We start from the raw sequence: 27711 nt of genomic DNA, 5'->3' as shown, positions 1-27711 counted from the left end.
GGTATGGAGGGAAGGAGAAGGGAGGGTAGGATGGGGCAGGAACAAGAGTATATGGGGAGGTGAGGTATGGAGGGAAGGAGAAGGGAGGGAAGGATGGGGCAGGAACAAGACATGGTATGAGGCAAAGATGACTGCATCCAAAAGACGGCACACGTTATTCTAAGAACACGACTAAAAAGCTGAATGGATGGAAGGCAGAAAAGCCAATTTTCTAGGCACTCCCTAAATCTGGATTCTCATCAAGCTTTAAGAAATGGAAGGACTTTCCCTACCATTCTAATGATTTCGGATGAATTTTCCACCACCCTGACATGAATAGAGGTTAGATTCAAAAGTAATTTTTGTTTTGTTTTGTTTTTTACTTTTTCTGACTTTTTCTGACACAAGGGTTTACACTGTAGCCCAGGCTATCCTGGAATTTACTATGCAGCTCAGGCTGTCCCTGAACTCATGGCTATCCTCATGGTTTCACCTCTCAAGTGTTCCGATTACAGATGAGTAAGTTCTTTTTGGTTGATTATTTAAGCCTTGGGTAGATAAAAAAGGTGATGCACCATATAACTCCAAAAATGATTATTCAGTTCTTAACCTTTAGAGATAACTGTGTCAAGGTTTCACCAGAGAAAGAAGAGTGGTTTTTGTCCATGTAAAACACAGATCAGCTAGGTGGTGGTGGCGCATGCCTTTATTTCTAGCACTTGGGAGGCAGAGGTAGGTGGATCTCTGTGAGTTCCAGACCAGCCTGGTCTACAGAGTGAGTTCCAGGGGACCAGTGCTGTTATACCGAGAAACCCTGTCTCAAAAAAAAAAAAAAAAAAAAAACAAACAAACAAACCAAACAAGGTTCATTTATTAAGACAAAAGTGGTTGTAGAAACAAACAGCATTCAGAATTCAAAGGAGAAAATGAAGCCTAAAAGTTATAGTGGTCACAGAGGGCTGTAGATAAAAGAACACACTGCAATAGTTTTCTAGCACAGAGTTCTGTAGTCTGTTTATGTTTGTATTTTTCTCTAAACAGAAGACACTGGAAAGAGGTGGACTCTAAGTAATTTGTTCTTGGCTACATACTCCAGCCCATATATGGTGTACAACGTGTTGGGCACTGAGTAAAAATCTGTGAAATGAGCAGCTGGAAGGGAAACAGGATTGAGGGTTAGGGGAAGAGCTTGCTGTGCAAACACAAGGACCTGAGCCTGGAGCCGCAGGCCCTACGTAAAGCCTGCCACCGTGGGACATGTCTGTAAGCCTAGTGCTCAGACACAGAGAGATGGAGATGGAGACAGGAGACTCCCTGGGAGCCTCTGGGCCAGGGGGCCTCAAACAGTCAGTAGCTAACCACAAAAAGGCCCTATTCAAACAATGGGGAAAGGAGGATAGACATCAGAGGTTGTCCTCTGGTCCTTCCATGTATGTTGTGGTACATGTGCACCTGCACTCATAAACATGAGCGCGCGTGCGCGCGCGCGCACGCACACACACACACACACACACACACAAACCCACAAAAATAAAGAAATATGGTATTTAAACTTAAAAAAAAATAGCAAAGGGAAAGACAAGGGCATTCCTGATAAGGAAGGTATCTTAAGAAGAGGTACAGAGATTGACATGTATATATCATTTATTCTTAATGATCAAAGAGGAAAATTCAATTGGTTTATAAACCGAGTTGAAAATAGTAGAAAGAATAAGGACAGTATGAGAAACCCTAAATGCCCAGGTCTAAAGCCTTAACTATCCCTTTTCCATGAAAACTGAGAAAAAAATTGTTCTATCAGGGACATTTAAAAACAACACAAGTTTAAATAGAAGTCTTCCCAAGAAACTAACACTGAAGAGATATTATGAAGGTTTTATATACAGTGTGAAGGACATAATCAAAAAAGCACAATTAAATTACAAAGAGGGGAACATACACTGTTAAAACATACTGTAATCTCAAGATAAGGAAAATACCGTAAGTTGATGAAAGTTGAATCCCCTCTTATTATGAAACAAACATGAACTTAATAAAAACATCAATATAAACCAAAGAAGCACATATCATAAAGCCAAAGCATTATTAAGGATGATGACGGCACTCAGGGATCTTAGCACAGTTCCCTTTTGAAAACAGCATTTCCCTAAGAATCATGCAGTGATATAATATCAAATATTACTATTCAAAATTATCTTCTCTGACAGATGAAATTTAGTAGCAGAGTCAAAGCTTATGTCTTTCTGGTACTTTAAATGCACACTTACAAAGTGGAGTATGTTTTATATTCCTCTGAACAGAACACTCAGCTCTGGATAGAAAACATATGTCCAGCAATTCTTTAAACATCAGTGGGAAATGACAAGTAAATAACACCGACAGAAGACAGATATATTTACAGTCCATGTTTCCCTTCGGCTTGCTGACAATAAGAGTCATTCCTATCAGTTAATTAGGCAGTAGGCTTTAGAGGCAGGTGACATGGTCAAACTTTTAGTGTATCATCTCCTAAAACAAAAACGTGATAGGTTCAAACAGAGGTTATACCACAATTCAGGGTAAGCCCATTGCTTTGATCACAAATCCCAAGGCTTTCATGCATGATGACAAGGATTGGTTGTGACCACACATATGCTTTAGTTTTCTTCCTGAAGGTACAATCCCCACTGATAGGAACGGCCTGTGCAGCCAGGCTGGGTGACTCTCCCTTCATTAGCCACCAATTCTCTCCACTGAACTAAAACCATCGCTCCCCTCCATCTGGGCAAACACATAAATGCCAATGCATTAATCTAAAGAAATGAGACCCCCCCCAAAAAAAGGCCAAAGCAAAGATGCTGCTGCTTCAGAATACAAGTTTACAGTGACTCATTCAAGTATGAAACCTTGACAATTCAAATGTTCAAATGTAGCACTATAGTTTACTTAGGGAACAGGACACTGAAAGTGAAGAGACAGGAAAGCAAATTTTTAGATCTTCACTACTGGACAATATGATATACTTTATGATATGGAAACCTAAAGCTTTCTTAAAAAAAAAAAAAGCTGATGAGCAACAGGACATGAAAAAAATGTTTATATTCTAATACATATAAACTTAAAAGTTAATTTTATTATCCCACAAATAAAAAGTTTTGAATACTCGAGTAAAGTATACTATATTAACATTTATAACTCAAATTAAATGAAAGTTTTCAAATTGAGGTTTAAACTTAATTCTTTTTATTTAGATAAAACATCATCTTTATATATTACATACATTGCTTTCTTCACTAAAATAAAAACAGTATTTTTTAAAGTTGAAGTAGAAAAAATAATCTCTAGAACTTCTACATGGACCTAGTAAGTACCATAAAAGACTATGATTTCAAATGCATTAAAAAAATCATGAGTTACAAGCAAATAGGTAATAGATAAGCTATTTCAATCTGATATAGTGGAAAGAATAATTGGGTTTGAGTCTTGTCTACTTAATTTACTGTCACATGCTCTTAAATAATTTAATTTCTTGACCTTATTCACCTCACTTGTCATTTCTAAAATGCAGGATTTGTATGAAGTTCCTATAGCACAAAATTCTATGTGTAAATATTATCGTTAATATGACCCTCAATTTTAAAAATCCCAAATTACAGATGCACTAAATTTTTAATACAAGAGAGCATTCACTGAACTACACTCACTTATAAAAGTCTTCAACGTAATTCTGAGAACACCTAACAAAATTCACTTTTAAAAGAAAGTATACTCACAACAATATCTGAGAATTAATATTTCTTACTAAATAACCATCACATTAAGAAATTTATTATTTTTTATTAGCAATGACTTAACTTGTCATGTAGGGCTTAACATAAATAACCCCAATAGCTTATAGTTCACTCTTGCTTTCAACACATTTTCCACTTCCATATTTGGACTATATATTTCCATTAAGTCTTCTGTTGTTCTAGACTGCTATCTTCAGGGAGATTATAATTCGGGAAGAGATAATGGGCATTAATAATATAGCAACTGCTGTTAAAGAAAACACAGAGGCTGGGGACAGCCTCACTGGCATGGGCCACTGAGTTTGCTTCCCAGAGTCCACTGAGGCAACAGATGGTAAGCCAAAGGCCTCATGCTTTACAAACCTCACAAGATAAAATAAAACTACCGCAAAACTATTTACATCTCATTTTAAAGATATATAGATATAGGTATAGATATAGATGGCTAAAAGTTTCAGACCTAGGGTTAAAATTAATTCATGTAACATTTTTGTGCTTATTTATTTAAAAATATATTTTTTAGTAATTTGGGACTCAATTGCATTATATTTACTGAATGTGTGGAATTTATTATTCTGCTTAATTTCTTTTTTCTGCTTAATTTCATAATATAGATTTCATATTAATCACTAACAATACATAATTATTAAGAAGTTTTAAAATGGAATATATAAGAATAACGATATAGACTGATGAGACACCACATGGATATACGTAAGGCTGTAACAATAAAAATGGAATCAGCACTGATTATAAAACTTGTTAAAATTTCATTATCTACAGTTTTTCTACAACTCTGTTAGCATACAAAATTTAATTCCAAGTTATAGGCAAAACTCTCAGTTCCCCCAAAGAAGGTACTGGCCTCATTCCAAGTGTAGCACACACCTGGTTGACTGGAAGCCTTTTGCTCTCCTGAGGTTTTCAAACTGTCTTTCCCAGGCTCTTCATTTACTCCTAGAAAACCTTCCTGTTTTCCTGTCCCCACAACCCTTTGACATCATCCCCTTAGCTTTAAAACTGGTTGAGGTTCTTACCAGCTTTTCTTGTAACTAGCTCCAGGAGCCCACAAACACATCCCCTTACTCACAGCTCCCACCCTCCCCTTACATCTACTTCCCACACTTCTGCCAAAGCTGTCATAGAAAATTTTACATCAGGGCTGGAGAAAGGCTCAGTGGTTAAGGGCACTGGCTGCTTTTCCAGAGGAGCAGGATTTCCTACCACCTCATGGCAGCTCCCAACTGTCTGTAACAGTTCCAGGGAATCTGATACCCTCACACAGACATACATGTAAGACAAAACACCAATGCACATATTTTTTTTAAAAAAGTAAATCATTTTTTTAAAAAAGGAAATTTTACGTTATATTCCTATTCAAAAAAAATCTGGAGAAATCATGACTGGTAGTGAAAACCTAGCTAGCTTTCCTGGAGCTATGATGTCACGGACTTTAGAATAGAATCTACTTCTTTTCTACAGAAAACTATAATTGGACACAATGTAGAAGTCAACAGATAGATCATAGGGATCCTGGCCCCAATGAATACATCTACATCACAGCTCCTGCATCTTTGGCTCAGAAAGATGCATAGATTCTCATAACAGAAGAGGGGGTGGTAAGACTATAAGAGCCAAAATACCAGGGAATCTGCTGTGAAACAGTTTCTGCTAGAAGTGGCTGCATAAACAAGATCAGAACAGTGGCAATATCAAAGAACATGTTAACATGGAATGGGGACATTTTCTTAGGGTTCCACACCTAGACCAAGAACTATAGGCAATAAAAACTGCTGAGAGAAAGAGAATTAGTCTCTCCCAAGGATGAGCCTCCTTATTGGTTGTCCAATGCAGAGTGGTCAGCTTTGAAGCCATACACATCAAACTACACAAACTCAGCAGGGTGTGTGTGGGTGTGTGTATTTGTACACACACATATGTACATAATAATAATAATAAAAGAAAAAAGCTTTTAACTTGAGAGTGGGAGAGAGACATGGGAGGGTGTCAAGAAACGGTTGCTGGGAGGGGCTGGAGGGAGAAAAGGGATGGAAGAAAGTGATGTAATTTTATTTCAATTAAGATACATTTACAAAAGAATTATTAAAAATTAAAATTAGCCGGGTGGTGGTGGTGGTGGTGGCGGCGGCGGTGGTGGCGCACGCCTTTAATCCCAGCACTGGGGAGGGAGAGACAGGAGGATCTCTGTGAGTTCAAAGCCAGCCTGGTCTCCAAAGCGAGTTCCAGGAAAGGCGCAAAGCTATACAGAGAAACCCTGTCTTGGAAAAAAAAAGGGGGGGGGGATGCTGGAGAAATGGCCTAGTGGTTAAGAGCACTGACTGTTCTTCCAGAGGACCCGGGTTCAATTCCCAGCACCCACATGGCAGCTGACCACTGTCTGCAACTCCAGTTCCAGGGAAATGACACCCTAACACAGACAAAAACACCAATGTACAATAAATAAATAAATTAATAAAAAAATTAAAATTAAATAAATTTGCCTTCCAGGTTGCTGGGTAGAGCTATCTGAATCGCCTTTCCACCAGGGTGCTTCCTAGCTCTTGAATCCCTTCATTGCTCAAAAAAACATTGTTCAATGTAAAAAATAAATAAATAAATCTCGAAATTACCATCATTAAATCATAGCAGGTTATATCACACTACAGCTTATGGACCAAATACGATCCAACATATTTTGATGTTATTTCCCTGAAGCAGCCACACTTACTCCCATCTTATCTACAGTGGCTTTTGTGCTACATGATAGACCTGAGCAGCCATGACAGAAATCAGGATTGTAAAGTCAAAGATGTTTACTGGCTGGTTATCCACTAAAAAAATTTCTGAATAGGCATGTAGAATTAAGTTAAATAACTGTTGTACTGTTACTGAAGGTCCTCCCACTGGAACTGCCTTTCAGAATCTCTTTTCCAATGTTTCTTAAACTCACAAACTTTCCCATAATATGCTACTACATGTGTTCCCTTCAAGTTCATGTCATTTCCCTCATCCAAAATAATCCTCATTTCATCAAATCATGAATTTTTTTTATTTTTATTCTTATTCATTCATGTGTGCATTTGTTCATATATGTGGTAGGCATATGTGCATGCCTACCTGTGTGCCATGGTGCATGTGTGGAAGTCTGAGGACAATTTACAGGAGTTGGTTCTCTCCTTCTATCCCATGAGTTTCAGGCATTGAACTCTGGTCACCAGACTTGGTGGCAAGCACCTTGACCTGCTGATCAATCTCACTGGCCCCAAATCATTAATTTAATAAATATTTGATTGAATGCCTAATATGTTCCAGGTACTACTCTAAGCTCTAGGGATAAGCCAATGGATGAAATAGTTCCAAATTCATCCCTTCATGGAGCTAGCATTCCAATGTGGTGAAACATAATAAATATACAATAAGTACAAGACATGGATGTCAGCTTGTGAGTGGCATGAAGAAAAATGAGATCAGGAAGTAAGTAAAAGTAAAAGGAGTGAGGAATGAAACTTTAACAAGGAAGAGCTTTACCAAAAAGATAGCATTTGAGCAAAGACCTGGAAGAGTAAGGGATGCGCACAGAGAACACTGGGAGGAAGAGGAAAGAGAAACCAAGTTACCAGGATGAGGAATACTTAGAGACCTTTAAGAGCAACATGATGCTGCCTGGCTAAAAACAGAGTGAACAAAGGAGAAAGAAAAAGCAAGAAGTTAAGAGACAAGAGGATTGGTGGGGGCAGGGTAGATAGGGTCTTACCCTGTAAGGGTTTCAGCTTATTCTCCCAAATGGGAAACAGTCTGCTAGCATGAACTATTTTGAGAGGAGTGGGTTTAAAGGAATGAAGAGCAGGAATTTAGTTGTGGAGATATTAAATTTATGATCTATTTTATGTATTGAAAATGAATTACTGAAGAAAGAGTCGGGTAGAAGAAGAAATGTATAAGCTAGAGACATAAATTTGGGAGTTCTGTTAATCTCCCTTGAATCTTTAAGGTACAACTCAAAGCCAGGCTGTGGTGGCTTTTTAATCCCAGCACTCAGGAGGCAGAGACAGGAAGATTCCTGTGAGTTCAAGGCCAGCCTGGTCTACAGACTGATTTCTAGAACAACCAGGACTGTTACACAGAGAAACCCTGTCTTGAAAAACTAAGGGAAAAAGAGGGAAAAAAAGATTCAACTCAAAACTCCTTAGTGTATGAAGTCATTGCCAGGGCATTCCCTTGCCAGTTGTTTACCTTATTATAATCTAACTTACATTAAAAATAGTTCAATGCAAACCTACTCTTTTCATCTGGTGAGTTGTATAACCTATGGTAAATTGTCAGTGAAAGCTAACACAACTAAACATGCTTTAGTGGATGTTAATTTAATTCTCAACACAAGTTTTCAGCTGAAGATGGGGAGCTAAATATTGAACCAAGTTGCTTTTCTTCTATGTTCTCTGCATCACTTGCCCAAGTCAAATTTAGTACTTTTTGTTTTCTCTCTTCCATCAGTCCCTCTTTGTCGATGTTTACCCACACTTCTGTAACCCACTTAGCTTGTCTTCCGTCTCTCACCTAACTACTTAAGAAACCTGTGCACTGCATCCTCTCTTGCCTATAGTGTGATAGCAAATACCAACACTAATCACACTATCTTAAAACCACAAAAATCCGTTCTTGTCATTCCTATTCTTCAAACCTGGCCAATGTCCCCACCCTCTTCCTAGGATGCAGTCCCATCTCCTTAGTAAAGCATAAGGCCCCCCATGCCTCTCTCTTCTATATCAGGTGGCGCTTGTCAATGAGCTCAAAGATCATCATTTATGTGAGAGAGCACAAAACAGCTTGACCACACAGCTGCCATGACAGGCTTAGAGGCCCTGACACAGCTGCTGTGACAGGCTTACTGGCAGGCAACACAGGGATCCAGAAGCCAGGAGCTGACCCCATCCAGGGAGGGCTTGCATCTAAGGGGAAGTACCCAACATTCCAAACATTCCCAGCACCCCTAGCCAAATGTCAGCCAATCAAGGTCCTGCACTCTGGAAATCCCCTCACCCCAACCTCTGCTATGATGAAAACCCCTCTCTGCTCTTACCACTGCCTTCAATCTCCAAGCTTGAAATAAAGGCTCTTTGCTTTTACATATGGGATTAGGTCTCTGTGGTGGTCTTTTGGGGGGTCCTTTAGATGTGGGCATAACAACTTACACTCATTTGCTGGAGCCTGTTTGGTTACTAGAAACTTCTCTAAAACAAGAGATCACTGAAGGCAAGAGTGGTGTTACATTTGTGATTTCATTACAACCAGAGCCCAAGGGTAGATGAACTCAACTTAAGAATAACTTTAAAAAAGTAAATGCTGTGTCAGGATTCTTCCAAATACTTTATTCCAGTTTCTTTTAGCACAGGTTATAGTTTAATAGCATAATTATATTAAGTCTCAATTTCTCATAAAATGTGCTCCTCTGATATTGTTTATTTCAGATCCATTTACCGCCACCTTCATTGCAGAGCAATGACCCAAAGTGACAACTGTGACTCCTTTCCTCTCTAATTCTGCCAATCGTTTCTATAGGATAGATGCTAGACTTTAAATAGGAGTAAGAGAGGGCACTTAACCACTGGACTAGACCTACCTACAGGAAGGGCTTCAGAAAGGAGTGGGCTACTTCGGAGAAGGGAACTCAGTGTCAACATCAGCTTAGTTAAGAGCTTAGGCATCTGCCTTGTGCTTAGATATGATTGTCTACGAACCTTTATGAGTCTGTTATTTCTTCCACAAAATCTGGTCATAATAATTCAACATTAAAGCTGAAGACAGTGCCAGGCCTGGTGGCTCGGCCTGTAATGGCACTGCTCTAGTGGCAGAGTGGGGAGGACCATTCACTACAAACCCAAAAGCTGAAGAGGGTAAATAGTTCTGCATCTCAGTTCCTAAATTCAAATGAATATGTAAGACAAAAATACGGAATTACTATTATTTTGTGGTACTGGGGGAATCCAGGATCTTAAAAAGTGTTAAGCAAGAGTTCTCTACCACTACTCCCCCCCACTCGCCCCCACCCTCGCACCCACCACCCACCCCCGTCACACCTCTACATCACAGTGGTGATGTAAATACCCACTTTAACACTTTCTATCTCAGTCCTCAATGCTACACATTGCTGCTACTGTGGGCCAAGTCACACTTAGATGGAATACACACAAGAAACACTGTTATACAAAGATAATGTAGACATGTTGCTCTACATAGGCAGAAAACTAGCTTTTTGTGTGATTATAAACCAATGTTCTAATCCGTGCTGCTCAGGACAGTGGCTAAATACAGTGGTTCTTGAACATTTTAAATGTGGCTACTGTGAACAGACATGTATTGGAAATGTAAAATACCTTATATATCTTAAAGACAGGATTAAAAAAATAAAAGAGCTAATTAACAATTTTGTATTAATTATATGTTAAAATATTTTGACTTTTAGGCTAAGACATATTATTGAAACAATTTCATGGGTTTTTTGTCTTTGAAATTAGACTATAATACAATTAATATTAATGTATGTGGCTTACAATATATTTCTATCAGAAAGTGCTACCAGAAGCCAACTTACAGAACTGCCCTGCACTGTTTACTCAAGTAGAATAAAAGGTATCACTGAGAGGCTAGGCATGAAATGGATTCAAAGGATACACAGAAATGTAAATGATCACCAACTTGAAAAGTGGCAAATCATGATAAAAACAAAAGCCTGCTTTATTCAAATCCCATAAGAATGTTGTGTTTACAGAAATACAAATTTAGACTTTTATCATTATTTCATAGGAACAAGCATTTTTTTAAGTAAAATTATTCTCTAAGTATTAGCAGAATGCAAGCTAATATATTACAATTCTCTCCAGCAGGAAAGAAGCAAGAACTAGAACTATCTTCTACTTTCCTTTTGAAAAATAACCATTTTCCCGACTTGCCATTTGAGGGAATCTATGCTGTACTAATCAGGCCAAGTCCACTTTGCAACCCACTCAAAGTGATTCCTTCCACAACACCTTCCTGTTTTACTGCTTCCTTCTTCTCTGAATGTTTTCTTCAGTAGTTCTAGAAGACTCCCCAATACAAAACAACACTATTACTAACGGTGTAAAAATCCAATGTTATATATCAATGTTTACATTATTATGGTAATTTTCATGTGCTCTTAGACATTTATTTTGTACTTATTATAATAATCTTAAATATGCTTTCTAAAACATAACACTTTAAGAAGGAAGAAATTAAATCCCTTCTCACTGCTTGAAGGGTCCATTTTCAGAAGGAAGCTCTCTAAATGGCATATGTAACCATAAATTAATGCTTGTCTAATACGTGGAAGTCATTAAGTTGTAGGGTCCAAATTAACTGGTTATCAATATAGAAAATGGAGTCATTTATCAATGGCACATCACATTATGGATATTCATAATGGGGCAAGGTACAGAAGGAAAATATGTACACTGGTAAGAATACTGAGTCAGCTTCACCAATGTTAGACCTAAAAAAACTTCACAAAGTGACATTTGAGAAGGTAGAGATAAAAAAAAATAAGAGATTTAAAATAGATTATAAGAAAAGAATATAGGCCAGGCAGTGGTGGCATACACCTTTAATCCCAGCACTTGGGAGGCAGAGGCAGGTGGGTCTCTGAGTTTAAGGCCAGCCTGGTCTACAAAATGAGATCCAGGACAGCCAGGGATGTTACACAGAGAAACCCTGTCTGGGGAAAAAGAGAAAAAAAGAAAAAGAAAAAGAAAAAGAAAAAGAATTAGAATTCTAAGCAGGCGCCTTGGCATTTCAAGTTTCAGTTCCTTGGCTTCTGAAACTGCTGTGGGATGTTCTGTATGGCAAATGTGTTGCTAATTAGTCAATAAATAAAACACTGATTGGCCATTGGCTAGGCAGGAAGTGTAGGCGGGACAAGGAGGAGAATAAAGCTGGGAAGTGGAAGGCTGAGTCAGAGAGACACTGCCAGCCGCCATGATGACAAACAGCATGTGAAGATGCCGGTAAGCCACGAGCCACGTGGCAAGGTATAGATTTATAAAGTGGATTAAATTAAGCTGTAAGAAAAGTTAGCAAGAAGCCTGCCACGGCCATACAGTTTGTAAGCAATATAAGTCTCTGTGTTTACTTGGTTGGGTTTGAGCGGCTGTGGGACTGGCAGGTGAGAGAGATTTGTCCTGACTGTGAGCCAAGCAGGAAAACTCTAGCTACATGAAACCTTTTCTGTTTAGTTGTTTATGGTGCTATTCCACTGTAGTCCCAGCTACTTGGGAGGCTAGAGCAGAAAGGCAACAAGAGCCCAGGATTTGGGGCCAGAGTGAGACCCCAGGGCAAAACCCCAAAACACCTCACCATTTCTTCATGTAGATGCTCTAAATAAGACTGCTAGGGAACTAGAAGTTACTGTAGTTGTAGCAATGACCATGCCCAGAACTGTAAGTCAGTATGCTGCTAGTAATCATACAGTCTTTATGAAGTCTTCTAGGGCACCCATTATTATTCCAAGTGATTTATGAAGAAAACAATAAGAAAAATAAGGAAGGAGAAAGATGAAGATGACCATTGGTTCTTTTGTTTGTTCTTTTTAGTTGTTTGGTTGGGCACTCCTTTCCTGATTTCTTTTTTACAGCATGGGGTATTTGAAGAAAAGTGAAAATTTAATCAGGTACATGCTAATTAGGGACTTTGTGTCAGCCTCCTATACCGAGGAGCACTTCCTGCCTGAGATCCCCAGTGAGCACACCTGACCTGCACTGGAACAGGGGTCTCCACTCTCCTTCCTGTCTGCCACTGGAATCCCTCCAGTCTCCTCCCTAGTGCTCTTACAGACCGCCTGCCTTTCCTTCTCCTCCTCCGTAGCACTCCATAGAAACTACCCCAAACCTTGCTGTGGACTCAGCCTTCCTCACCCCTCCAACCCCTGTGTGTCAGTTGCCTATTCCTAGAAATACTTTCTCCCCGGATCCCAGAGGCCACACTGTTAGAAACCAAGACAGGTGAATCACACTGTCCTTGCTGTCCTCCTTTATGATCTCTGTTCTCACCCTCAGCCCAGGAACCAACTCCTCACAGAGCCCCTCCTCCCTCCTCCCGCCTCAGCTCCATCCACTGGGGACTCCAAGTCCTGGTTGAGACCCAGGGTCCCCTCAGCCCTTCCATCCCTGTCTCTCCAGACAGTTAACTGCTTTACTTCAATCTACTTGCAAAATCTCCTCTTCCCACCACACCTCCAACTCCCTGGGGACCCCATCTACAGGTGTGAAGGAGACTCCCTTAGCCCTTTCATGAAGCTGTCCACAGCCTTTCCTCTTACCCACCTCTATTGTCTACCACCTACCAAACTGCAGAGGCACCCCTACCAGGCAATCTGCAACCTTCACAGTTTCCTAACATTCAAACATGCACAACCAAATCCAAGGACGGAACAGAACACCCATCCAACAAAGACAAGACCAAATTATCAACAGCAAAAATCACCTCAATCATCCCAACCCCAGATGCCTAGACACCAGCACAAAAATAATCAATATGAGCCCAGTACTGGGTCTCCACCAGAAACCAGTAACCCTACTGTGGTAGACCCAGAGAAATGTAATATAACTGAAGGGCAAGACAAGAATTCAAAATAGCAATTATGAACATGTTCAAGGACTTTAAAGAGGACATGAATAAATGAATAAATCCATTAATGAAGTCTGTGAAAATATAAACAGTAGAATGAAATGAAGGAAACAGTTCAAGACATGAAAGCAGAAATATAAAGACTAAAGAACACACAAACTGAAATAAAACCAGAAATGAAAAATTTAGGAAGTCAAACAAAACCGTCACAGGTTAAGTCTCACAGTTCTAGTCACTACTGTGACGAAACACTATGATCAAAGCAGCCTGAGGAGGAAAGGGGGTATTTAGCTTCTGCTTCCACAGCACTGGTCATCATCAAAGGAAGTCAGACAGGGCAGGAACCCAGAGGCTGGAGCTCACGCAGAGGCCATGGAGGAGTGCTGCTTACTGGCTGTTCTCTATGGCTCACTCAGCCTGCTTCCCTTCTCTCTCTCTCTCTCTCTCTCTCTCTCTCTCTCTCTCTCTCTCTCTCTCTCTCTCTCTCTCTGTCTCTCTGTCTCTCTCTCCCTCCCTCCCTTCCCTTTCTTTCTCTCTTCTTTCCTTTTTCCTGTTTCTTTGTAGCCCTGGCCTTTCTGGAATTCAGAGATTTAAAGGCATGCACCACCACCTCCCTGCAAGCCTGCTTTCTAATAGAACTCGGGACCAATTGTCCAGGGGTGGTCCTAACCACAATGGGCTGGTGGGCACTCCCACATTAATCAATTAAGAAAATGCTCAGGAGTGGTAGAGCAAGCCTTTAAACGTAGCACTTGGGAGGCAGAGGCAGGTATATCTCTATGGTCTACAAAGCAAATTCCAGGACAGCCAGGGCTGTTACAGAGAAACCCTGTCTCAAAAACAAACAAAACAAAACAAAAAAGGAAAATGTCCTATAGGTTTGCCTATAGCCCAATCTTATGGAGGCATTTTCTAATCGAGGCTCCCTCCTCTCCAGGGACTCTAGCTTGCCTCATGTTGACATAAAACTAGCCAGCACACTCACCAACACAGTACAATTTACGGAAGAGAAGATAGAAGAAATGGACCTTAGTCAAAGAAAATGTTAAATCTAATATAATTCAGGTACAAAACATTGAGAAAATCTGGGACACTATGAAAAGACAAAAATCTATGAATAATAGAAATAGATGAAAGAGAAAAGACTCAGGTCAAGGGCACAGAAAATATTTTCAGCAAAATGAGAAAAGAAATTTCTCTAACCTAGAGAAGGTTGTGCCTATAAAAGTACAAGAAGCATACAGAACACCAAATAGACACGACTAGAAAAGAAATAACCCACAACACATAATAATCAAACCATTAAACATATAGAACAAAAAAGAGTATTAAAAGCTGCAAGGGAAAAAGTTCTAGTAACAAATAAAGCAGGGCCCATTAGAATAACACTTGTATTTTCAATGGAGACTCTAAAAGCCAGAAGGACCTTGACAGATGTTCTACTAGTGCTAAGCTACCACAGATACCAGCCTAGACTACTATACCCAGAAAAAACTATTAATCATAATAGATGGATAAAGAAAAAACATTCCACAATAAAATGAAATTTAAACAATATTTATCTACTAATGTAACTCTACAGAAGGCAGTAGAAGCAAAACTTCAATCTGAAGAGGCTAAACATACTCCAAAAGAGTCAAGGAATAAATAATCCTAGTAAATCAAAGGAGGTAAAACAGGAAATTAAAAAAATGTAGAAAGTCAAACCCATACAATAACAATAATAGTAATCATTAAACACTGCTCATTGATAACACTCAATATTAATGGTCTCAATTCTCCAATAAAAAGACAGAGACTAACAGAATGGATTAGAAAACAAAATCCATCTTTCTGCTGTATCCAAGAACCATGCCTTACTATCATAGACAGAGATCACCTCAAGGCAGAATGATGGAAAAAGATATTTCAAGCAAAGGGGTACAAGAAGCAAGAAGGTATAGCCATTTTAATATATGACCAAGTAGACTTCAAACCAAAACTAATCAGAGGAAACAGGGAAGGATACTATATACTCATCAATGGAAAAACTCATCAAGAAAATACTGCAATTCTAAATATTTATGTACTAATTCTAAACATTTATGCACTCATTCATAAAATAAACACCAGTACAGTTAAAATCACATACTGACATTCACACAGGGATCGTGGGTGACTTCAATAACTGACTCTAGGCAGTGTACAGGTCATTAGACAAAAATTAAACAGAGAAATGCTGGAGTTAAGCAATGTCCTAAATCAAATGGACTTAGCAAATACTTATAGAACATTTCACCCAAACACAAAGGAATATTCCCTTTTCTCATGGAAATTTCTCCAAAACTGATCACATACTTAGACACAAAGCAAGTCTCAAAAGATAAAAACATAAAAATAAAAAATTGAAATAACTCCCTGTATCCTATCTGACCACCTTATATTAAAGCTGGATACAAACTCATGGAAACTGAACAGCTCACTATTGAATGAAAACGGGTAAAGACAGAAATGAAAAAGGATGTTAAAAACGTTTTAGAATTGAATGAAAATAAAAACACAACATACTAAAGTCTATGTGACACAATGAAGGCAGTTCTAAGGGGCAAGTTCAGAGCACTAAGTGCCTACACAGAAAAAGTTGGAGAGATCTCTTATGGATAATTTAACAGCACACCTGAAAGCTTTAAACAAAAAAAAGAAATTATAACCCCAAAGGAGTAGAAAGCAAGAAATAATCAAACTCAGGGCTGAAATCAATAAAATAGAAATAAACAAAGAATCAATGAAACAAAGAGTTGGTTCCTTGAGAAAATAAATAAGATTGATAAAGCCTTAGCCAAATTAATAAAAAGGCAGAGAGAGAAGATCCCAATTAACAAAATTATAGAGTAAGAGGGGCATAACAAGAGACACTGGGGAAATCCAGAGAATCATAAGGACTTATTTTAGCAAAGTCACAATTACCCTAACACCTAAACCACATAAAGACACAAAAAGAAAGAGAATTACAGACCAATTTTCTTTCTGAACATAGATGTAAAGATTCTCAATAAAATACTTGCAAACCAAAGGCAAAAAAACATGTAAAAAAAATTATCCGCCATTTAGGCTTCATCCCAGAGATGCAGGGATGGTTCAAGATACTTAAATCAACAGATAAAATAATTGACCACATACATTGAAAGACAAAAGAACATGATAAACTCATTAGCCACAGAAAAGGCCTAAGACAAAATCCAATATCCTTTCATGATACAAGCCCTGGAGAGACTGGGGATACATGGGACATACCTCAACATAATAAAGGTGATTTACAGAAAGACCAAGGTCAACAACAACCTAAACAGAGAGAAATACAAAGTATTTCCACTAAAATCAGGAAAAAAACAAGGATGTGTAGTGGGTAGCCATTCCAGCTATTATCTGGAAGTTCCAACCCCCATTGAGGCTTCGGTAACTGTCATGCCTACAAGGTGGGGCCGAGAGTGGACCCTGAAGACCCGAGATTCAGATGCGCACTGCTCTCTTGGTTCCTGGATCCTGGATGCTGGAGGTAGACCCAGCAGAGTTCTCCAGAGAACACTGCCAGACTGCACTACACCTTTCCCAGACCCTGTAACCTATCCCTTCGCTTGTAAGTTACCCCACAAAATAAACCTCCCTTTTAACTACGTGGAGTGGCCTTAACAATTTCACCAATAAGGATATAAAATCTCTATACCTATTCAATATAATACTTTTAGTACTAGCTAAACCAATAAGACAACAGAAGGAGATCAAGGGGATACAAATTGGAAAGGAAGAAGTCAAAGTATCTTTATTTGTAGTTGATAAGATTGTATATATAAATAACCCTAAAAACTCTACCAGTAAACTTCTACAGCTGATAAACACTTTCAGCAAAGTAGCAGGATACAAAATTAACTCAGAAAAATCAGTAGCCCTTCTATATACAAATGTCCAACAAACTGAGAAAGAAATCAAGGAAACACCACCATTCACAATAGCCTTAACAAACAAACAAACAAACGAAAAACTTTGGGGAAACTCTAACCAAACAAGTGAAAGACTGTTACAATAAAATCTTTTAGACACTGAAGAAAGGAACTGAGAAGATATCAGAAAATGGAGAGATCTTCCATGGCCATGCTTACGAATCTGTAGGAATAATTAGGTGGAAATGGCCACCCTACCAAAAGCAGTCTACAGAGTCAATGCAGTTCCCATTAAATTTCCAACACAGTTCTTCACAGAAATTGAAAAGACAACCTATAGCTTCATATGAAAACACACAAAAACCTTCAGATAGCTAAAACAATCCTGAATAGTAAAATAACTGCTGGAGGAAGGTATCACCACCCCAGGTCTCAAATTGTACTTCAGAGCTTAGTAATAAAAACAGCATGTTACTGGCATAAAAAAAGACAGGTTGATCAATGGAAATGAATTGAAAACCTAGATGTAAGTCTACACACCTATGGACTCCTGATTTTTTTTTAAAAAATAAAGAAGCCAGAAATACACACTGGAAAAAAGAAAGCACCTTTAATAAATGGTGCTGGTCAAAGTGGATGGCTGCATATAGAATACAAATAGATCCATACTTATCACCATGCACAAACCTTAACTCTAAATGGATCAAGGATTTCAACCTAAGGCCAGAAACCCTGATTCTGATAGACAAAGAAGTGGGGAATATTCATTGGCACAGGAAAAGACTTTCTGAACAGGACACCATTAGCATAGGCACTAAAAACAACAATTAATAAATGGGTCCTCATGAAACTGAAAAGCTTCTGTATGGCAAAGGACACCATCATTTGAGCAAAGTGGCAGGCTACAGAATGGGAAAAGATTTTGTTTTTTACTAACTACACAACTGATAGAGGGCTAATACCTAAGATATATAAAGAACTAAAAAAACTGGGTATTACAAAAATGAATAACCCAATTTAAAAGATGAGGTACAGATCTAAACAGTTCATCTAAAAGATGAACCACAAATGGCTGAAAATCATTTAAAGAAATGTTCAACATTCTTAGTTATCAAGGAAATGCAAACCAAAAAAAAAACATTTTAGATTTCACCAGTCAGAATGGCCAAGATGAATAAAATGAATGACAGCTCGTGCTGGTGAGGATGTGGGGGAAGTGGAACACTCACTCATCTATTTCTGATCAAAGTGCAAACTTGTACAGCCATATGGAAGTCAATGTGTCAGTTCCTTAGAAAGCTGTGAATTGATCTACCTCAAACACCAGCTCTACCACTCTTCAGCATATACACAAATTGAGACACTTGTTCAACCATGTTCATTGCTGTTCTATAAATAACAGCTGGAAATTAGAAATAGCCTATATGCCTATCAACAAATGAATGGATAATGAAATGTGGTATATTATACAATGGAATATTATTCAGCAGTTAAGAAAATGAAATCATTAATTTCACAGGTAAATAGATGAAACTAGAAAAAAAATCCTGAAGGAGGTAATGTAGACCCAAAAAGACAAATATGGTCTGTATTCTCCTCTATAGATGTTAGCTTTTAAGCCTTTGATAGGAACTGGGGAGGAGGTAAGGCCCTCCCAAGGAAGGAGGAATAGAACATATACTTAAGAGTCAAATGGGGGGATGACTGGAACAGGAGGATAAAACAGAGATGAGAAGGGAATAAGAGGAACAGAGGACTAAGGCAGGGAATATAGGGAGGGACAACTAAGGGCTATTTGAGAGTTCATACAGAAACCTAATTCAGTAGAAGCTCCTTAAAACATATATATATATATATATATATATATATATATATATATATTCATATATATATGAAAGTAATCTAAAGGGAATTACTAAATAATGGGGGAGACAAATCCCATATATAAATCTCTTGCCACCAAGTGAAACCTCAAGTGCCAAGAAAAGGTTATATCTAATTGAGTTGTTGCCAAAGGGAACCCATGGAAATCCTCAAACAATTCAGGGTATTGTCAAAGGTATTGGTTGCTCTCTGAAAACTGATGGTAAGTCCCCCTTGCTGACGACAAAACCTATATATCTCATTGAATACAGTGAAGTCTAGCTGGTGCCTACCTAGAGCCTTCACCCCTACTGATTACTGTTCATGGCACTGGAACGTACTCTGCATGCTACCAGAGGATAAGGGTAAACAACAGCCCAGCTCAAAACCCTTTGATCTACAGTGGCGACCTGACTACAAAATATGCTGGGGCAACTGTGGCATAAAAGTTGTTGGAGTAACTGTTTTAGTTAGGGTTTCTATTGCTATGAGGAGACACCATTACCACAGCAACTCTTATAAAGGAAAATATTTAATTGGGACTGGCTTACAGTTCAGAGTATAGTCCATCATCATTGTGGTGGGAAGCATGACAGTATGCAGGCAGACATGATGCTGGAAAGGTAGCTGACAGTTCTATATCTTGATCTACAGGTAACAAGAAGTGAACTGTATCCCACACCAGGTTTAGCTTGAGCATATGAAACATCAAAGTCCACTCCCACATTGACACACTTCCTCCAACAATGCCATACCTCCTAATTGTGCCACTCCCTATAGGCCAAGCATTCAAACACATAAGTCTATGGGGGGGGCGGTCATATCTTTTCAAAGACTATAGTAACCAATCACTATATGATTGGATTTAAGACCCACTCTATGAGATGAAATCTACGCCTGACACTGGATGTCCAAGAACCTGAGACTAAATTGGCCATGTACCTCAGGAAAAACAAATACTATTATTCTGCTAAAGGAACATAGTAATAAAATGACTGCTAATGACGTTCTGCTATACCCATAGATCAGTGTCTCACTGAGCCATTATCAGGAAAGTTTTCTCCTGCAGTAGATGGGAACAAATACAGAGACCCACAACTTGACAGTGTGCAGAGAGTGAATGAAAGACCTTGGAATTCTCAGTCTTAAATAGGCTGTCTCCATCAAATTCCTCCCCTCAGGGATCAGGAAACTATATAGAAGAGGAGGTGGAAAGATTTTAAGACCTGGTGGGATGGATGATAGCAAGAAAGAAAATACTGTCTTCCAGACCCAACAGGACTGACACACATATGAAGTCACAGAAACTGTGGCAGCATGCCTAGGGCCTGCATACATTCCAACTAGCTCTGTGAGGGGGAAGTGGACACAATCCCTAGCCAAGAAGCTACCTCCAACTGACAAACACTCATAAAGGAAAAATTAGTTTCTACAGGGGAATCTCACTGGGTATACAAACCATACTTAAAGGCAGGCCTCATTCCCATCAGTAGAGGGCCAACTCAAGACAAACCTTTAATTGGATACTGTCTCATACTGCTCTGTTTGGAATTTTTTCTTTAGTTTTCTCTCATACAAAAGATTATTTTTGCATACAATAAAATCTTCAAAAGAAAATCTTTGATATAGCAAATATCACTTAGATATTATAATTTATAATGTCAAATAAAACAGAAGAGTATATTTTTCATTGTAAAGTAGCATATCTAAAAGTGACATGCCATTAACACCCCACTATGTCTTATAAGAATTCTATAGTAACATTTACATAGTAAAATAACTTTTCTTCTTTCAAATGCCTGTTTCTCATGTGTTACTTTCCCCCCAATATGGTACAATTATTTATGTAGAAGTCATATTATTTTATAAGACTACAATGAGCCTAAAAACAATAGGTGTATCTCATTATACTTTAATAGCACCCAATTCAGTCTCTTGTAGAAAGAGACAGTTCATAAAGAAAATCAATTACTGGACTTCTGAGGATAGAAGTGGAAGGTTAGCAAGGATTATGTTAGCTATAATAGTGATTATTTTAAAAATGGAGGGTTGAGAGATCCAAATAAATATGCCTGAGACTTTTCCTGTTTTCAGACTCTGGTAATTTTCTTCACTATGCTTGGAATTGTGTGCAGCATGCTGCTTATATACATACGATTCAAATGATGTTGGGAAGAGAAAAACACTCTACAATGAAAACTTTACAACTAGTGAGATGAAAGACATTCAGGATGGGTGGACAGACAGGCAAAATCATACAAAGAAGAAAAATTAAGTCATGGATAGTAGTTCTTGGCCATTTAATTAAGGTTCCATTCTCGGAGGATGACCTTCCATAAATATGGCTGGATTAGGGGAGAGCAACTGTGAACATCCACTCAATAAGAAACAACCATAAAATGAAATATATCTGTACCTTAATGTCAGATGTATCACGCTGACTGTTTCGCCATGCTCTGGATACTGATGAGAAAGTCCTATCTGCATGATCAAATTTTCCTCCTTGCAAATTTAGAAAGTAGGTTGTAAAGGGTTCCTAAAAATAAGAAGTGAAAAAACTTTTATGTTCTTTCAGGTTTTTATAAATGTTTATATCTAAACTTTTAACTAATAGTAGTCATTAGTTAGTAATATGTCCAATGTATAAAATGCAAGTTACAGCCACATTATTTTATTAGAGCTCGTAACTTTTTTCTGAATGTTTCTATGTCTTCAAAATTTTGGTATCTGTAATGTTTCCATCGGCTTCCTTCAGTGCCAAGAATAGATTACTAATAGCATTTAGTCTTGAATTAGACACATTTGCTTCAGTGTTCAGGAAAAAGTACAATATATAATTTTTCTATTGTTATGGCTCACAATTTATGATTAAGAAAAGAAAACTGTTTGGAAAGCTTAAAAGCCCCCTCTTAGCTAAAACCAACTTAAACACATATGAGTGGGTAAATGCTTGCCAGTAGGAGCCCTATAAATTACTTCTAAGACTTATATCTGTATATACTCTTTTAACAAGCTTTAATTAATGACGTGCTGCTAATGTTTCCCAAAGAAATTACAGTTTGGTAGATGAATTACCTTTCAATTTTATAGAAGCATTTCTTGTTTAGCTAATGTTATCAATACACAACAAGTGTTGGTTATTTGCAAAAACATCTTTACTCTATTTGGAGCAATGTAACTACAAGAATGTGTAAATACATGCCTGTGTTAGTGAAACCTTAGTTACTTCTTATTTAAACATTACATTTTAAAAGAATTCAGCTAATCTGGTAAAATAGGTACCATCTGAAGACACAGATTTGAAGAAGATAGCCATACAATTCTGGAGAAAACCTTTTTATGGTTACAGCACAAAATATTTGCTAAAGCATATATATTTAAAAGCTCAATTGTTTGAAACCATTTTCAATATTCAAAAAATGCTGATGATTTCCAATCATTGCACATTCTCTAAAACATTGGATTTATTTAGTCATGGTCTATTATTCAAATTGAACTTACTATTCTTAGAAGCCATGCAAGAACAAAACTTGCAGTTGAGTAATGAGTACCATAGTGGAACTTTGGAACGTGATCATCTTCCCATGACTCAAATCGTTCTGCAAAGAATGCTGCTCTTTTGGGATTCAAAGCTCCTATTGGCTGCAATTGGAAGGGGAGAGAGAGAAAGAAATATAAATGTAATCATCCTTTATTTCTTCCATTCTTTTAAGATTATATTCTAAGTATGCATAAAATATAAATTTAAAATATATGTATTTGCACTTAGAAAACAACTGTGTTATACTCAAAGAACAAACAAAAAAAATTCACCACCACCCCCCTTTTTTCCAGCGTGGCTAAACATACACAGATAACTAAGTGATAAGTAAACCTGTCATTTCTGTTACACACCGTCTTTTGTTTGCTTGTTTGTTACTTAAATTTTGCTTTTCTTTTTTCTCTCTTTCTTCCTTCAGAGTGCTTCTTTCTTCAGAGTGCTGGGATTAAAGTCGTGCACCACCACCCCACCCCCGGCTTTTACACACCGTTTTTTAATTGATCAGTCCCAAAGGAGAATTACATGAAGTGAAGATGAGCTGCACCATACTTTAGAAAGCACCTATAATTAGAAGCAACAACCAGAAACATCGTGGAGCTAGAGGGCTTACTCTGTCTCTGAGACGAGGATGGAACAAAGCTGGTAAAAGGGGCTGAATGCAAAGAGGTTGTAAGAGAAAGAGAGTAAGATTCAACTAGAACATTCTACTAACGTAAGTTGAATAAAAAGTTAGAGGACGGCGGTGGTGGAGATGGCTCAGGCAGCTAGTCTTGAATTGCAAGCATCAGGACCTAGTTCAAATCTGAAGCAACCGCGGAAAAACTGAGCAAGGTGATGTACACCTGTAATTCTAATGCTGGGGAGGCAGACACAGGCAGATCCCTGGAGCTTGCTGGAAAGCCAGCTTAGTGTAATCACTGAGCTTCAGTTTCAGTAAGAGATTATGCTTCAAAAAATAAGGTAGAAAGAGACAGAGGAAGAAATCCTACACTGACCTAGTCTCTAAGTGCCTTCATGAATTAACAACAACAACAACAACCCCACCCCTCACCACCACCACCACCACCACCACCACCACCAGCAAAAACAAGAAATGGTAAGGACATTATGATCTTATACTGGAAAACAAAACATTTCAACAGAAGTTCCAGAATCAGTAAAGCAAAGTGGAGACCCTGGACTCACTCAAAAACACATGCCCAGTTAGAAGGTTGCTTTGGAAAATAAAGTAAGTATATACATTAAGGTCCTTCAAGCCATGTATGGCAACACTCAATGAATGCTAACTACTATTTTTAAAATAATCTTTTAGAACCAAGGTAAAAAGAATTTAAATAAAACAATTGCCTATAAAGCATCAAGCGCATTGCTTGACACAGGCATCAAATGGCTGTTGCTGCTATTCAGGGAATATAAGAATTGTATAAACAATGAGCAACATTCTGACACTTTCTTAAGGAAGACAGAGTATCCTTGAGACGCTCAGAAAGGGCTGCAGCTCTAAGACTGCTAAGATCAACCACATTAAATTACAGTTTAGTCTATGAAAACATGCTGATCTGCAGAAAAATTTCTACTCCTTACTTAAAATATAAATACCAATTCAAAAATAGCTTCCCTAATAAGACATAGAATTGTTTTATATCTCTTAGGAAATTTTATAAGTTATTCACATTTATAAGATCAAGAAAATATCTGACTATTCATGAGAAAAATGCTAACCTAAAATAAATAACATAGTTTTAAAATGGATATATTCAGAAATCATACAGTGAAAAGGAAACCATGTTCAGACCAGGTCTTGAACTACTTGTTATATTATGATTATAAGCAGCATTTTGAAGTCATCACTTTGGTTATATTTCTTAAACTGTTAGATATTTTACCTTCAAAATTGTTAACAATCAGTATTATTCTCCTTCAACAATATCTTGGTTCTGACCAACATTGTTTTATATTGTCAGTTTTTACTTTACAAGTTAATTTTCAAAAACATATAGATGATTACTATTTTAAGTCAGTGTCACATTACTAATTTTAAAATACCTTCTTTTAAACTATTAGTTTCAGTACTAAAGAATTATATCTGACTTACTAAATATATGGTAAAAATCAAACTCATTCCAGGAATTCTTTCTTTGTTACAGAACCAATGTGGAGGGCCCTTAAATGTATTTTAGTTGTTATCCCTAAAGATACAGCCATGTAAAAAGGAAGAAAAGAAATAAAATCACTAGAAGACAAATTATACAAATTAAAAATAGAATCAATGTGCCTTTGTATGGTGCAGCAGCGTATTAACTGTACACTTTATCCGCTCCTCTTTTTATTACTCTCCAAATGAGTACCTCAGTGAATCAATAGTTATAGAATCACATTTCTTGAATATAATGCTAAGACCAATTAGGATTGATTTCACTAGCATCTGAAAGAAAAGGCATCCTACTGAGATCCATGTAGGTAGAACCCACAGTATTGACTCTGGCTGGTATTGTCACAGTCGGTTTCTGAAGCCTGCTACAGGACAGCTATCAAGACATACCACATTTATTTGCAAGCATATAAAAAAGAAGTCACCAAATAAAAGAAGGTTTAAAAAAATAAGGAGCAGTAGAGCTGTGCAATGACAATGATACACTATCAGCTTACTCAGAGAAGTTACAGTGGGAATACACACATTGAATTATACATTACGGGAAAGCACTGATTTATTGTGGTAATAACATCCACCTCATTAAAAGATTCTGCTTTGCTGCAGTTGGAAGGCTACATATTGTTTACTGCTATAAATTAATGGCAGTGCAAAGACGACTGTGGAACCATCCTAACAATAGATCTGTAATGACAGCGCTGTATATCACGGCTTCCTCAGCAGCTTCATAATAAAATGGAGACAATGTATTGAGCTAATACATTCTACCATGCTGGCCCATATTTTTCTGACAACTGCTTTAAAAGATGAGCTGAATCCAACTATGTTATAATGCTACAAAACATTTAACTAAGCAAGAGTCAGTCAGACACCAAGTGCATCACAGCATTTTAAAAAACACTGTCTAAATCAGCATTTCATGCTGTTTATTCATCTCCACACAAGAGCTAGAAGTTAAGGCCGATGGCTCCTCTTTCTTATCCAGTACATTAAGGGTAACAACTGCCACGCAGTTCAGGAAGATGTCTAGCACTCTCATCTCATGTTGAATTCTCTGTACAATTTAACCTGTTTGACAGAGTATTTATTTTTAATCAGCAAAATTTTAGGGGAAGAAACCAAAAATACTGTCATTTAAAACTGGCCAAGCCGGGCGGTGGTGGCGCCTGCCTTTAATCCCAACACCCAGGAGGCAGAGCCAGGCGGATCTCTGTGAGTTTGAGGCCAGCCTGGGCTACAGAGCGAGATCTAGGACAGGCACCTGAGAAATCCTGTTTCGAAAAAAATAAAAGAAAAAAAACTGGCCATAACTTCTTGGTAATAATAAATAAAAAATAAATATTGATTAGGGATGCAAAAGAGTACATAATTCAAGATCATTACAAAGGAAATATAAATATCATCAGGACATGGAAAATAAACAAACAAAAAATTAAGCCCTATAAAAGTAAAACAGCATTTGAGATTAAAATAAAAATACAAGAATTTGCAATTTAGAATATCATAACTTATTAGTTATTATGTAAGAATGGAAAAATTGTAATAAAGTAGGAAAAAACAAATTAAAAATGTCAAGAAAACAAATTTCTCTAACATGGTCGGGTGAAGTGACAAGCCCCGAGTCTGGAGAGTACGTCAGTGATTTCACACACACAGCAACGTGGCATCTCTGGTAGGGTAATGAGTCTCCTGGTAATGAGGCATACACAGGATTTATAAAATGGGAGTGTTTAAATCAGTTCTGTAAACTTATTAGAATAAAAATACATTTTACTACCTTCTTGAGAAGTATTTTTGGTAATTAACAAAAATATTCCATGTAAAGTACCCCCCTTAGACCTGAAACAGAGAAAGCTATTCTTCTTAATTATTTCTGTTCTGAGGTTATTTATCAGGGATATTTAAGAAGAAGGCTCATCAGTCAAGCCTGATGATGAAACATTATAACCTCTACTAGAGGCAGGACAAAAGGAGCACTGTGCATCACGGAAGGAAGCTCCCCTGTTTGCAGGCTCCCTCCTGCAACCTTAGTTCCGAAAGTCAACTCACTTTCACAGATCTAAGCTCCTAAACCATTTATATGAAAAGCTGGAAAATATCAAAGCAAGTGACAAGCATCTTTTACCGCATCAATGGAAACAGTTTTGATTCCATATACCCTTTACAACTTCACTAACTTAACTAATAGTGGAAGGTAGCTTTTTCTGTTTTTTCTTCAAATTTTGAGAACTATAACTTGAAGTTACTTAATAAAAGAATAATGTTTCTAGATTGAATTACCTGATTATTTATTCACAAAAATATGAGCAAGGTATCCTACTTTGAAATGAAGTAATTTAAGAAATATAGCTCAAAATCAACTTCAATCTTAGTGACTCAAATTTAAGACTCAAAACTCCTTTCCAGATCTTTTATCCACCTGAAACTGCTATACCGGATGGATGTTGTTTCTCTTAATTTTATTATCTGCACATTTTTCAAATATGCTCTCTCTTCAGTTGGTTTATCTAAGAGTCATATATGTAAGGTGCTCAGGAGAGCTCTTATGTGAAGCGAATCCTGTGAGCACAGCTGCTGTTACGTCACACACCGACACCATCATTCCTCTTTCCTTCTGACAGTTACATATGAACTACTGCAGTTGTTATCAACCTTTCAGGAGTGACACTCCACAAACTCCTGGACCTTGTGTGCAGCTACTGAGGCCAAGATAGTCACAAAGAATTGGCAAAAAAAAAAAAAAAAAGAAAAGAAAAAAAGAAAAAAAGAAAAAAAAAACCAAAACAGAAATCCTGTATTACAAAAATTTGTTTGAATGAACAAACTTCTGAAATCCACAAGTCTCAGACT

General features: G+C 37.7%; 1 protein-coding gene across 3 annotated transcripts in view; it reads right to left on the bottom strand.

The window, feature by feature from the left end:
* Lrba (LPS responsive beige-like anchor protein) overlaps positions 1-27711 on the bottom strand; it is a 561905-nt gene that overhangs the window by 130315 nt on the left and 403879 nt on the right. For all 3 annotated transcript variants that reach the window (XM_059265566.1, XM_059265567.1, XM_059265565.1), the window contains exons 44-45: positions 22670-22810; positions 21585-21704 (exon numbers count right to left, since the gene is read on the bottom strand). In XM_059265566.1, the coding sequence (XP_059121549.1) occupies positions 21585-21704; positions 22670-22810 (261 nt within the window). The remainder of the gene's footprint in view (positions 1-21584; positions 21705-22669; positions 22811-27711) is intronic.

This window comes from Peromyscus eremicus, chromosome 6 (genome assembly GCF_949786415.1).
Source record: "Peromyscus eremicus chromosome 6, PerEre_H2_v1, whole genome shotgun sequence".
NCBI lineage: Eukaryota > Metazoa > Chordata > Mammalia > Rodentia > Cricetidae > Peromyscus > Peromyscus eremicus.
The sequence above is the reverse complement of the archived record's forward strand: the minus strand, read 5'-3'. Positions and strand labels throughout refer to the sequence as shown.